The 15,082-nt window shown below is 33.7% G+C and overlaps 1 protein-coding gene across 1 annotated transcript; it reads right to left on the reverse strand.

Annotated features, from left to right (window-relative positions):
* Positions 1 to 2,957: 2,957 nt before the first annotated feature.
* Positions 2,958 to 8,666, reverse strand: LOC129306717 (ferric reduction oxidase 7, chloroplastic-like). The gene is made up of 9 exons (XM_054947437.1): positions 8,329 to 8,666; positions 8,135 to 8,228; positions 7,678 to 7,872; positions 5,990 to 6,224; positions 4,959 to 5,286; positions 4,622 to 4,874; positions 4,209 to 4,464; positions 3,689 to 4,109; positions 2,958 to 3,574 (listed from the first exon to the last, which is right to left on the reverse strand). The coding sequence occupies exons 1-9, from the start codon at positions 8,564 to 8,566 to the stop codon at positions 3,405 to 3,407; spliced, it is 2,190 nt and encodes a 729-aa protein (XP_054803412.1). The 5' UTR covers positions 8,567 to 8,666; the 3' UTR covers positions 2,958 to 3,404.
* Positions 8,667 to 15,082: the final 6,416 nt, after the last annotated feature.

The following is a 15,082-nucleotide window of genomic DNA, read 5'->3' on the forward strand; positions in this document are numbered from 1 at the left end:
ATTGAGAAATTACCTAGATCGAAAGGGAAGGATACAATATGGGTGGTGATTGATCGATTGAGTAAATATGCTCATTTTATCTCGTTAGCCCATCCTTTTACAGCTGCTTCTTTAGCATAGATTTTTATTGATAATATATAAAAGCTTCATGGAGCTCCAGCTAATATAGTGAGCGATCGAGATCCGTTGTTCACGAGTCAATTCTGGAAAGAATTCTTGCTACGACTGGGCGTTGAGCAAAGTCTATCTTCTGCCTACCATCCTCAGAATGATGGTTAAAGTGAGGTACTGAACAGATGCTTAGAACACTACCTACGCTGGTTCTCGTGGCAACATCCTCATGACTGGGTCCAATGGCTGCCATTGGTCGAGTGGTGGTATAGCACCACATATCATTCTTCTACTGGGACGACACTTTTGAGGTTATGTATGGTCAACCTCCTTCACTTCACCTACCTTATCTTCCACATGAATCAGCTGTAGATGCCATTGATTGTTCGTTCGATGCCAGGGAGCTCCTTCTGTCTCAGTTAAAGCAGCATCTCAATCTAGCTATCGATCGAATGAGGCAAATTGCTAATAAGCATCATTCTAATTGTCAATTTCAGGTGGGTGATTGGGTGTCCCTTAAGTTGCCTTCCTACTGGCAACAGTCTGTAGCTCATCGTAGTTCTGAGAAAATTTCACCCCGCTACTGTGGACCTTTTCAAGTGGAAGCACGTGTGGGTGCAGTGGGCTATACTTTAGCTTTACCTACTTCAGCTAGAGTACATCCCACTTTCCATGTCTCTCTGCTCAAGCATTGCCCAAACCCGTCAATCCCTGTTGTTCATTTTCCAGCTGCTTCCGAATCCTCTGATCAGTTGAAGACTCCTTTTGCCATTTTGGATCGCCGTATGGTGCAAAAAAATCATCGAGTGGTGACACAGGTTCTGGTTCACTGGCTCAATGAGCTTCCTGAAGATGCGACTTGGCTTTCCTGGTCAGAGTTGCAGCGCTATTTCCCAGATTTTGCCACCGCAGTTCATCCTTGAGGTCAAGGATGTTGTCGGGAAGGGAGTATTGATACGCTTCCACTTTATATTCTCGTAGTCAGCACGTAATCTTTAATAAGTTGGCTATATTTTAATTCTCTTATTGTTATGCCGTTAGCACTGCACGTGTTAAGTGGTTATATAGCGATATGCTCTGTACTGGAATGGGCATGCAGTTAGTAAATGAAATCTCGAATCTTCCAGTCTCCTTCTACCTCCTCTCTTGCTCTCTGATTTATCTCTGCTCCTTCACCCTTATTTCTTCTTTTTTCTCTATCATTTCTGCTTGGTGTCCTATCAGAAACAGAATGTTAAGGAGGTTGGGATGACGTATGTCACATGAAGTAGAATGGGTGTCTTGATCTTATATATCATGCTAAGTTACAAAACCTAGTTTTTATGATGAAACCTAGGTGGGGTTTCATCAAATGTATTGATGTTTTGTGGGTGTGGTTCATGCGTGAAAAGTATAATTGTGGTGAACATATTTTGCCTACTACTGAAACACAACAATTGGAGGCGCTCGTAACAAATTATATCTCACATTTAGGCGCATTGAATTTGAGCAAGTGTAGTGGATTTTTACCGAATTTTGTCCTAGAGAAAATTAGTGAGATGAGAAGGCTGGGAGATGCAATATGGATGTACCTTGATGGCCAGCTAACAGGGACTTTACAGTTAAATCAACATATCGGAAATTGAAAGTCTAGAGGAGAAAGAAAGTAGACGTTGGCATGATGTTTGTCAGAAAAAGGAGAATGTGGGTCTTGGTCTTAGACATGCTAAGTTAAAAAATGATGAAACTAATACAGGGTTTGATTAAATGTAGGAAAGCTTTGTAGGTGTAGTTCATGCGTGGAAAGTAAGAGTTTGGCGAGAATATTCTTCTTGCTATTGAAACACAACAGGGGATTTGGAACTTGGAAGGGAATTAACTATTGGAAGAGAAAGGTGTGGCATGGTGGGATGGAAGAAGAATACGAATCTGGCAAGATTGTTTGTTACCTAATTGCGATAAGCTTATTAAGCCTGTCAATATAGTAGTGCCCAAAGAAGAACTGGAGGCGCCAGTAACATCCTATATCTCCCCTTCAAGTGTGTGGCATTAGAGCAAGTGCAATGGGTTTTATCGAATTTTGTCTTGGAGAAAATTATTGAGGTAAGGAGTCTAGGAGATGGCAATATGGATGTTTCTCGGTGGAGATAGCCAGCTAATAGGGGGATTGTAGTGGAATCAGCATATTGGAAACTAAAAAATCTAGTGGTCTTGGTCTTAGACATGTTAAGTTGCGAAACCTAGTTTTTATGATAGAACTCGGATGGGGTTTCATCAAATGTGCGGATGCTTTGTGAGTGCAATTCATGCGTGAAAAGTACAAATGTGGCGAGGATATTCTTCCTTCTATTGAAACAAAATGGGAGGATCGAAAACTTGGAAGGGATTTAAGTATGGGAAAAGATAGTGAAAGGTTTGGCTCGGTGGCTTGAGGATGGAAATTCTTTAAGGACGTCAATGCAACATTGCCCGTAGAAGATTTGGTGGCGCTGTTAACAGATTATTTCTCCCCTTGGAGAGCATGTGATTGAAGCAAGTTCAATGAGTTTTTGTCGAATCCTGCCATGGAGAAAAATAGTGAAGAGGAGACTAGGAGATAGTAATATGGATGTAATTTGATAGAGATATTTAGGTTATCATCCATAAACAAAAAAAAAAAAATTTGGGTAATTGTGCCATTCACAGTAACGTGTTTCAAAATACAAATTATCAATCTTACATGGCATATTAACCTTCCCTGTGAATCACATGGGACAATGCATTGATTCTATTATATTTTAGACTTAAAAGAGGTGAAAAGTTTATCAAGTTTTTAAAAACTTTTTCAAGTGTTAAAAAGTTAGCTCTATTTAAATTTACTATTGACATTAATCACTAAAGCTTGAAATCTCATATTTATATGGCTATAACACATTTCATTATAACTAATACATATTAGATTGACTTCTCTTATTGAGAATTACAACTTGAACCTAGTCATTTACATACAATATATACTTAAAAGGATTACACCACGATCATCCTATACAATATATACTCTTTTTGATTATCTCAAATATCTTCACAACTAGTCGTTGTAAGATTAATCCTTCGAGTGATCTAAGCACTATTTAAAAGGTTATTCTCTCCCAAGAGATAACTCTAGAATGATGATTAAAGGACCCAGACAGCTACCACTTGTGCCGCACCTATACATACTATATATACTTTTTACAAAAGAAAACTGTCGACATCCTTAGACACTACAGACTTCAGAGACACAAGACACAATATAGTTTTCCAGTGCAGAGCGCGAAAATGGATCTCCCAACTTGCTACAGATCGAAGCTATGGCTGTTAAAATGGAAGATGGGATGATGGCGTTGCCTTGTGATGCTGTGATACCTGATTTCTTGGGCAACACTGGACTGAAGCGCTGGAGGGCCACATACTATAACCCCCACATCAACATGGCCCCATTTATCTGATACCCACCCAAATATTTCTGCACCAATAAGATCAACGAGATTCAAAAGAAGCTCATGATAAGTGCGGGTGCATGCATGCAATTGAAAAGGGGTCTATGCTTTAACAAGAATTAAACTTGATTCAAACATACCTTTAAAGTCCGGTCTCGAACCATATCGAGTGACTGTCGAATTTGCAAGATTTTCTATACTCGGATCCTCAGGAGTTGCAGTCCCATTTTGCTGATCTGTTTTCCCGGCCTTTGTTTCCTTTGCAAAACTTTGCCTATCCCAAATATGCCACAAACCAACCACCAGACCACCAAAGATGACAACACTCGCAACCATGCAGGCCACAAATAGTAGCCCTCTGTACCACCATTTTGTCACTCCATATGGATTTATGTACAACACATTCAACAAACCCAATAAGATCACAAATCCCACAATAGATGAGATCATATATAGTCCAGACCATATGTTGTCCCCAGTGCCAACCAAAACAGACATGCTGCAGGCAGAGGGCAGAGGACAGAGTGAAGATTTTGTTGGTTTGTAAGCGCAGCCCTCTTCCTGAAGTACAACAACAATAAATAACATCAAGTGGTGATAAAATCAAGACAAGTTAGATTCTTAAACCCAGTCTTCAAAAGATCATGAAGCCAGACTCACCAAAGGAGGTTCTGATTCCCGAGTGACATAAATGTGGATATCAATATTAACTTTATCAGCAAAGAATGGACAGATTGCTTCCATGTCAATGGTCGAAAGAAGTGGAAGCTCATTGGATTTTTTTACTGCCCAAACAAGTAAAATCCTTTTTGGTAGACAAGGTTTTCCTTCCCTTACGCGATGGAGAATATCGCTCAATATTGCAAGGAAGGGTGAAAGTCCAATACCTCCAGCCACTAATATAAGATTTTCATACCTAAAAGATTACACAATAGCCACATCACTTGATCAGTTGAACCATAATATAGAAGTTCACTTTTATCAAAGTTTATGTATTAATTGACTAACTAAATCAAGTTGCATATTAATTATCATATGCTCAACACTGGAAACACATAGAGAAAGGCACGTACAGCAGGTGATATGGTACTTCATGTCCATATGGCCCTTCAACAGAAACTTTTACCACAGACGATTCTTTCAGTGCTTCAGCTTCAATTATTTTTTGTCTCAGCTTTTCTGTCCATTTGCCAAGAACCTTTATGAGAACAGCAAGATGATACTTTCCATCCAAGGGGCTAGAAGAGACACTGAATGGATGCCACTGCAGCCATGATATTTCTCGGACTTGAACAAAGATGAAACTCAGGGCATTGTATTTCAGATCTGCATTTTAAAAACAAATATTGTCATTGATATGGTATTGATACAGAGATATGAGGAGAAAATATCTGATACTAGCACACATACTTTGAGGCTTTGACACAACCAATTCCACTGTTCCACAGGGAAGGCACTTAGCTGAGACTACATTAACAGTCCTTCGTGATTGGCAGAATCTCAGAAAGCGATCGAGCACAAAAAGAAATATTCCTCCAGCAGCCATAGTGAAAATGAAATCACCAACGTGCAAAGCCAAAAAGACAACAAAGACCACATATAATTGATGAGTGTAGAAGAACAACTCAAAATTCCACTTCCTCACTGGAGAAAAAGAGGTCACCCACATCAGCAAACCAGCTATGAGGCTGATAACTCCCGGAAGATTGGCAATCCCAATATCTTTCCACTGTATCAACTGTAAAGGGGGCCCAAAATTGTTAAGGGAAGTAAATAGTTTCCTTGATGAAGCCAAAATATTTGAGCAGAACCTAGATTTTACTTGTAAAAAAATTCCACTCAGCAGAAACACGTATGTCAAAGCAAAGCCACCTTTTGAGCAATCCCACATATAGACGACGAAATAAGGCTTCAAAATGAGACCGCTTTCTCACCAACCATGTTTTCATTTCAAAAACAATACCAGCAGACTTGCCAAGCAAACCTTATTATTTTAAGTGCAAACAGCACCAACAACAATTTTTTCCATAGAATGAGTTATTAACTCAAATTTGCTTTAGAATTAATCATCGATGGTCGTATGGTTATCGTTCAAGATCAATACAAAGGTAATTGGATGAAAGTAGAATATGCAAAGAATGCTAATTTATTAAACATATAGACGGCTTATATTGTTTTGCATGTGTGCCCATGACACTCAAGTCTCATCATTGCTTATTTTTATTTTACTTTCCACTTTGGCCACAATCAATGCATGATATGATTTGTTAACTTCAGGAACGGAGAAAAACGAAAGTTTCAGTCAGTAACATAAATAAACAAAGAAAAAATGACACACCAAAAAGGAAAGGAGGGAAAGAATTCCTCTGCATCTATATATTCCATTTTTTTCCCCCTTATTTGAGGATAGTCAAGCAAAGATATGTATATAGAAGACTCACTTCTTCTATTAGTCGACCTTCCATTGCCCATGTTATGACATAGAAAAGTCCATGAAGAGTAAATAGCACCATGGTGAGGTGTCCCAGCCACACATGATATCTTGTAGCATGTTCAAATGGGATATCTATAAGGCGGAGAAGAACAGATCCCCTTGAAATAGGAAGAAATAAGAATGCAAGGCAATATAATCCAATTGAACCAAGGCGAAGCCCCAGAATTTCCAACATCAGCATGCTGAAAAAATTGAAGTGGGAAATTCAGAAAGTCATTTTCTTAATGATAGCAAAATATTTAAACCCTGTATAATATTCAATTGAACCAATACCATGATCCTTGTCAGTACAACAATAGAATATCCCAAAACCCAAATAGAAGCAAGAGAAGTGAGCACTTGGAAACCATGTCAAGACTCCTATTCAGAGAAGTAGAACAAAGCACATGGCTATATTGCTTGTATTTTATAGAGAAATGACATCAATAAGTTCTGGCCACGTCACTTGAATGCATAAAGCCTTCGTTGACATATATAGGTCTGTTAGAATTTTCTTAATCTTTATTCATTCTGGATCTCTGGCTGAAAAAGGAACCAGACACTGCTAAATATAATTTTTTCTTAGATTCATATCCTCCAAGTTTAAACTGAAACTACGCTCTACTAACAATGTAGCCTTCAGTAGTTTATGTATATAGATTTCATCACTTGAAGAGTGTATGCTAAGCACTAGAACGAACTTGTTGACATATTTTGAGCCCCCTAAAACTTCTTCACTCACTAAACTGCAAATTGAGAATCAACTTGGATGAGAACTTATTCAATATTGTCATTTTAATATTCAAATAATTATTTTAGATAAAATTATGACAAAAAGCACCACAGGCTACAAAACGAACTATACAGGAATTAACCGAGGCATTCAAAGGAAAGGGGGGCATTTGATTGCAACGAAATCACAGGAAGTGTGTATTTCGTGATGGAAAATATTTTTCAGTTTTGATGCGAGTGTTACACGGATAGCCACTAGTAATTCTTGTGGTACTGAACTTGCACGATTCTTCTCTTTTATAAACCAGTCTTTGGGTAGGATTTTATGCTTCCATAGCTCTAAAAGTAAGCTTTAGAATGTCAAGGACCATTTCATCTAGAAAGCTTGAGCTAAAGGATGTTAAGAAATGTTAAATTAAAAGGCATCAGTTGTTGAATAAAGACAATGAAAAAAATTTAATTATAATCTGTAACGAAGTATAAAAGGAAAACCAGAGTCCTTCATGAGGCAGTGAATGGACGCAAACATGCAATGCAAAATAGAAGTGCACAAATACAATTTTGATACTCCTCAGATAAGAAAAAAATGTAAGGCATTTTTTAAAAAGTTGGATGTTAAAAAATATAAGGTATTTTTAATCTTTTGAAATGTAATTATTACCTTTTTTTCAAAAATGTCCCTATTGATAATAATTTTATATTTATTGTAGGGTGTTTAATAAAAATAAATATGAAAAGATGAGGTTAGTTGAAAAGTGAGTAACTACTTTATTAGGGTGTGAATTTTTAACGGGAAGGAGTATATAATAAGCTTCATACTCGCTAATTAAAAACAAAAACAAAAAGAAGTAAAAATTGCCAGATGGAAGTAATGGTTGGAAAGGCACCTAAATCAAGAACTCAAACATGAATAGTTTATTTTACCTCTTTGATTTAATGTCAAAGTGGTCAGACACAAATTCGAGGGCCCTCATGGTATAAGCATATACAGCCCATATAACATATGCCGAAAACAGGACAATCCCAATGAACTCTGTAGCAGAAACAACCCCGAAAGGTCCATCCACTAGCACCGGGAATGTCCATAGCCGGAAACTTGGCCGTTTCGAATTCTTCTTCCTGCAAGGCAAATTCCGTTTAATTTAATACAAATAAAGGCATCAGGTGTTTTTTTTTTTTTGGGGCCTTGTACGCTTGACTTCGTTTTAATTTATTTTCTTCAGCCGCACATGTTCACAGCTTTTGGGGTCGAATTATTAGTGGTAAAATAATATAAAATATTGTGAAGCAAGCCAACTAATAATGGAGTCATCTACAGGAAGACTAAAGTCTGGTGCATTTTTTTTTTTAAGGAAAAAAAAACTTCCGAAAAATCACATACTCGTGAAGCTTCTCCTCCCCGGAAATAATTAGGTGAGCAACGGCGAGGAACGAAATAATGAGAATTGGACCGCTGATCAATAGAAAAATGCTTCCTGCACCATACATATATACATTTTGATTTTCTGCTTCAAATTTAAGCAACATATGAACGAATCATCATGGGGGAAATGAAAATAGAGTAAATTAATTAACCTGTAATTCCAAAGGGGGTTCCTTGGGTTGCTCGAATCCAATTCCGGAAAAACAAGTCATTAAAAAATTCCGCCGGAAGCAGAAATATTAGAGCTACCCATGCAACGAAAATCAGCCAAATCAAGGACTTGAGAGTCCACTTTGTGGCCGATACAATAATGGAGGTTTTCTTGGTATCCCCATTTTCAACAGCTTTAGAAGCAAGCAATGGAGTATTAACGGAGTGATTAGTATCCATGGATGGACGGAAAATGTTTGAGAACCCCTGATCCCGAGGACGCCGGAGCCGTTGTTATAAAGGATGAAGAGAAAGGAGCCAAATAGAGTGGAACCCACGGCGAAAATGCTGTCAGAAAATCTGACAGTACGGAAAACCAAGCTCCACATAAATGAATTTTATCCGAAAATCACATGAGTGGAGTATAATCTACCAGTGGAAGTATCCACGCTCCGCGCTGTTGCAAAATGCATTGCAGACCACAATTTCAACTAATTTTGACTTATTTCTGAAAAAACTTTCTGAATTTTGATTTGATTTAATTGTTATCATTGACATGGCTTTTTCAGTTTTTTGTGGTCTTTCTCATTCTAAAATAATATATACATTCACATCAGTAATATTTTTTTAAATTAACTTTAATTCAAAATATAAACAATTATATTTTTGTATAAATTTATCTCTTATATATTATAAAGTGTATTAATAATTAGTATTAAAAATAAAAATAAAAATAAAAATAAAAATATATTTTTACGAAAATAAGAAATTACTAATACGCAGACTACTTATATTTTAGACCACAATCACGGGTCTAAATTACGATTGAACTGGCCTTCGTATCAAAGACAAAGAACCATCGTGTTACTTCGTCATCTATGTAAAATATAAAATCTTATTACTCGGACACATTTTGTTGCCGTATATATGCAAATCTAAATTAATTAAAAATATGTTCCTGTGATAAACTAAAATAAGATATAAAAATTTTAAAATGTCAGACTAAAATCATAAAATATAATTTTTAATAAATAATATATATGTAATTACATTATTTATAAAATATTTTTTTGACAACTCACTCCATATGCCATGCAATAAATTACATATATGTATGTATGTATTGGGTTAAATATTTAAATCAATAAAGTTATTATATCAATATATATTTAATAAATGTTTTAATAAGAGTCACTAGTTATAATATAATAAATAACAATATAGATATAAATAAGAAATATATTTAATTTGTTATTAAAATTTAGTCGGTGTGTCAATTCTATCTAAAAATAAGCGAAAGATGATGTTGCGATGAAAATGAATATGCGGTGGAAATAAAGTGATGCGACAAGTTCCATTGTTTTTCTTTGGCCAACAAAACTTGAGACAAATTGTAGTGCTGGTCCCACAAAATTTAAAAAAAAAAAAAAACACGTTGACATAAAATTATGCACCAAGGTATATTTTTTAACTTAAGACAAATTATATTACTGGCTGAAGAGAAGCCCTTAGACGAATTATATTGCCAAACGAAGTATTTAGGAAAAGCATTCTAGAGTATTTATATATCTTTGTATCCACAAAAAAATATCTATAAAATATAAAACTAGAAAAAACTCATTCCTGATCTAGTAAAATTATAAGATGGATGCGGCACATCATATTATCTATGATTATAATTTTATTAGATTGACCATAGATGACATGTTGCATTGAGATTATCTAAAAATTTGTTATCACGTAACCCATGAATAACATGATTTAAATTAAAATGATAATTTCAGTTTAAAATTAAGGCGAAATTATGTTTGCCCCTTTGATGTTTGGGTTACGTGCTGATAGCCTCTCTTGATTTTAAAACTTTACAAATTTTTAAACTTTGACAGTTTTATAAATAACTTTCTTGTCATTAATTTGTCTGTTACGTTATTAAAATGATTTTTTAATCAATTATAATGATATATAATGATAGGAAGATTATTTGCATATGACTTAAAATTTAATAGCGTTATGTATACATGATTCAAAGTTTGAGAAGGTACTGGTTAATAAAGTATATACTCTGTTAATAAAATCACTAAATAATTGACAGTGAGGTAGTTTTCTGCATAAACTCTGTTAAACTTGTTTTATTATTTTGCGCATACATTTAAATTCAGGGAGTAACTTATATGATTTAGCCAATTAAAATTACTACTTTACTAATTTTTTAGAGATTTATTATTAAATATTTAAAAAAATCTAAAAATAATAAAAAATATTTTTTTTTTACTTTTTCCTTCATCTAAATAAAACATAAATGTTATCTCACAAAAATTCAAGTCTTGTTTCATCACATGAGAGCCTAGGCCCTTTCATTAACCTAAACTCGTTGGTCTTTTGAGTATTTTAATAATAGTCTTTGACAATATCTTTTAGTTTTGAAAAATAACTATAGTTTTAAAAATTGCAATATCAAATCCTAAAATCAAACCTCCTTTTTTTTCAGAATAGTACAAAGTTAAATACCATTTGTTTTTTAATTTTTGTTTGAGATATGTAAACAAGAATAGTAAAATAAAGACAAAGTTGATGAAGACCGAACACTACTGCAAATGGAGAAAGAGATTGGAGATGAATGCGGTGTGAGAAGGAGGTTCACTTGGACATTTTGTTGGGATTTTTTTTTTTAAAAAAGAAACAAGTTCAGAAAAAAAAACCATGCTAAGAAACAAAAATCAAATCATGTATAAAACTATAACGTTGTCAAAAAAAATCATAAGGTTTATATAGTCTAATGGTGGATAGTTTAAAATCATAATATCAAAGTTATCCTAACATGCTTGGTGAGTAAGCTGGTTTGTACATCTATTTGCTGTTGAACTTTGATTTTGATAATTAAAAAAATGAAAGAAGTTTATGTTTCACAGATTTAATAATTAAGAACTAATAGTTTGTAAGGGAATTGGCTATCTTTGTTTTAAAATTCTAGCTCTCTTGTCTTATTCCTAAATAGGTACTCTTATTTCGAAATAAATCTCTTATTTTCAAATAGCCAAGAAACACCTAAACACCTCTCATATTCTTTCCTAAAATGTTTCTCTCTGAAGATTAGGTATTTGACTTAATATGAACTCCTTATGAACCCTTTGTATTACTTGAAATGTATCTCAATTGATCTTAGAATCAAAACTCAAAATATGAGAGCCTCTATGATTTTTCAGTAAAGTGGTCCTTATTCTAGAATAACTCTCTTATTTCAAAATAGCTTATTCCTAAGTGTGTGTCTCTTATTCCTAAATATTCACTATTTTGTTTTTTCATAAATAACTTATTTGGGAATAGCCATCATTATTAAGAAATAATGGTTCTTTCCTTTAAGATATTCTCAATGTGTAATTTCATAACATCTTATCTAAAAATAGCTTATTTGAGAATAGCTTTTTTTATTTTCAAATAAAGAATTTTGAATCATCATGTGCATAATCTTCTTCCAATATAAGTTCATTACTTCTAAATAGTCATCGTAGCATCCTCGTTGAAGTTGTTATTCATTGTTTCGAAATAAGCATACTTATTTCGCAATAAACATAGTGTTACATGCTTTTGTTTTCCACATGAATAACAAGGGAACTTCGAGACTCATTCTAATCATTTTTCTTTCTCCTTCTAAGAGTTGTGCAAGTCATTTAATGTTTCTAGAATTATTTACACATAATTTTGGGTTGGATTAAACTTTTATTGATCTTATTCCAAAAGCCCTTATTCCTAAATAGCTTCGTTATTTTGAAATAGTTCTCACCTATCTTGTCAGGATATTTAATACAAAGAGACGTTACTTTCCTTATTTGCTGTGAGAGAGAAAACTATGCCATAAAGCACAATTACATTACCTTGTTTTAGAGAAAAGCTTAGAACAGAAAAGATGATGACTATAACGACTATACTCATCAGTTTAACTAATTATTTATGGAGCCTAACTATAAATTGAAGCATTTATGAAGACAGTGAATAAGAACAAGATGAACAAACAATGCAAGTTATGTCATTTATTATTTCACTAACTTTCTGAGTTTCTATTCGTTGCAAATGAGCTTTATTAATTTTATATCAACTCTTAGAGAAAATATTTGATAGAAGTAGTTCAATCTTAAACATATTCTGTTCATCTCTATTTTTCTTTCTCAAAATAGAAGATCTTAAACTTGGGGAGTTTAAGATGCATAGATCATTCTTTATAAGAGAGAGTGATTTAGATTTTCGTGTAAGTTTGGAATTTTACTAAGGCTATCAATAGCTCAGGTTAATCTTGATAAAGATAGTAAAAAAAATCTCAAGTAGTACTTAGAGACTGAATGTAAACTCAAGTAGTTAGAGCTGAACCAAGATAAATGATCTATGCAAACTTCTCTTCCTTACTCTATTGTGTTTGGTGATAATTTTTTAAACTCATCTCTATAATTTTATTATTAGTCAAATTTTTATAAAGTCCAAATCACCCTCCTTTGGGCGAACTTTCATTTACATCTTTATAGACATAGTCGAAGGTGATCACCCAATCATTCATGATGAGATTTCTAATGTTCCTAATAATTTTGGAGAATGTGTGTTTATTAGGATTTGAAGATTGTAAACGTAGAGCTACTATCCTATATTACTCAGGGTTAGGGGCTTTTCACCCCACTAACTCGGAGAGTCAAGGAGTCAGGAAGTCATGTTGCTACATTACGTTGCTACTTTCTACCAATCCTAACCATAATATTTTATAGATAGAATAGTATTGAGAGTATTTTAAAGGATCATTATTGCATTTTAAGCTTATATAATTTTGAAATTCCTTTACAGGCCCACAACACTCAAGTAAAATTATGTTTTGATGTAGAAAGTAAAAGCTTCCCTTGATTTGAAAGGCAAATATATCATAAGAAATGCTTCCAACAATTTGCATCAAGATTTTGTGATGAGAAAAAGTTTTGTTGTAGATTTTTCAAATTTTAATTGTAAAATTTAAAAATATTGATTGTTTGAAATGTTAAAAGACCCCCATAGATCTTGATGCAATCCAATTTGATGGGGAGACCAACCAAATAGAGTCTTGATTGTGAGGAAAGACCTACTTTGGGTGATTTGAGGCATGACATTGATAATTACCCTTTTGCTATTGCTGATATAATTAGGGACATTAATGCTTCCTGAATTTGTGGCTTTAATGCTAACATTGATAATTACCCTTTTGCTATTGCTGAAGTGTCTAGTATTATTTACAGCCTCCAATTGTGTTGGGATAAGAATCTCTACAGTGTTCAAATTTTCACAGATTGTGTCGAGGTAGTCAATTTAATAACTCGTGATACTGTCATCATCCTTTTAAAAATATCATCAATCATGTTAGATCTTTGTTGTTGTAGGGAATGAAATGTTAGTTTAAATTTTATGTATCGAGAGACGAACACTTTTACCTATCTGTTAGCTACTTGAACCGTAAATGGCTTTGTTTATTTTGTTACATTTGATCAACCCACTATTTTTTTTTTGCACGATAAAAGTAATTTCAAATGTTGGCCTAAAATCATAAAATATAAGTTTTAATAAATTATATATATAATTGCATTATTTATAAAGTATGAATATAAGACTCATTCAATGAGCAATGCAGCAAATTATATATACACAAATAGGGCTAAATACTTAAATTAATAAAGTTATTATATATCTTGGCTTGGTTTTTGAGAAATGACTTAGAGCGCCGTGCCCTTTGGAAGTGTGTCAAGCATGCCAAAGAAACATATTTTCAAAAGTGTGAATTAGATCATAAATGAATTAGATCATATGTGAATTTTTTATCATAATTTTCTTGGAGAGTTGAGAGAATGTAAAAAAAAAAAAGAAAAGTACAAATTGGCCTAGAAAACAAAAGTTGCATAGATGAAGCAATTCATACTTAGCAAAGTTGGTTGACAAAAGATTAGAATTAGTGTTTTGCACTGGGCAAGTCTGGATAAGTTCGGCAAAATGCCAAGACCCTTTCTTTCATATGCTTATTGCCTATTTATAAAAAAATGATAGTGACACACTCCTTTTGAATTTGAGTTTGTCACCATAACGAGTAAATAATTATTTGTATTGTTAAATGATCAAGGGTGTGTCTTGTCATGCAAAGTGAGGAGAGCAAGTGCGCCGATAAGTTTGGTAGTAGGGAGAGTGGGTGAGTTGACTTACCAAACGTAGTGTTTTACTTACACTTATGAGCCAATTCGTTATTGGGTTGAGTCTCTTTTCAAATTGAATTAAGTTTCAGTTCATGATCCCTTTAAGCTCATTATGCTATTTTTTAGTCCAAACAATATCAATATATATTTGATAAATGTTTTAATAAGACTCACTGGTTATATATGATGAATGACAATTTAGATATAAAAAAGAAATATATTGAAATTAAATCGGTCTGTCAATCCTATTTCTATCTTTTTTTGTGGCCAACAATCCTATTTCTATCTGAAAAAAATTAAAAAAGCGAAAGACGGTGTTGCGATGAGAAATGAATATGCGGTGGAAATAAACTGATGCGACAAGTTCGATTGTTTTTGTCCCCATGGTTTGTCTTTGGCCAAAAAAGCTTTCAGACAAATTATATTGCTGGTCCCCAAAAAAAAAAAAAAAAATTGAAATAAAATGATGCCAAGTTACATTCTTTTAACTTGAGATGAATTATCGAGTAAAGTATTCTAACCTCCTTCTATTTTATTTTAATATATATATATATATATATATATTATT

This window comes from Prosopis cineraria, unplaced genomic scaffold (genome assembly GCF_029017545.1).
Source record: "Prosopis cineraria cultivar Desert tree isolate PC_DT_omini unplaced genomic scaffold, ASM2901754v1 PC3, whole genome shotgun sequence".
Lineage (NCBI taxonomy): Eukaryota > Viridiplantae > Streptophyta > Magnoliopsida > Fabales > Fabaceae > Prosopis > Prosopis cineraria.

Excerpts from the sequence above, each read along its gene's own strand:
- LOC129306717 (XM_054947437.1), bottom strand. The coding sequence starts at position 8,566 with ATGGATACTAATCACTCCGTTAATACTCCATTGCTTGCTTCTAAAGCT. Across the intron at positions 8,229-8,328 it reads AACCCCCTTTGGAATTACAG|GAAGCATTTTTCTATTGATC; the intron begins GTTAATTAATTT and ends TGTATGGTGCAG. Across the intron at positions 6,225-7,677 it reads TTTGACATTAAATCAAAGAG|CATGCTGATGTTGGAAATTC; the intron begins GTAAAATAAACT and ends CAATTTTTTCAG.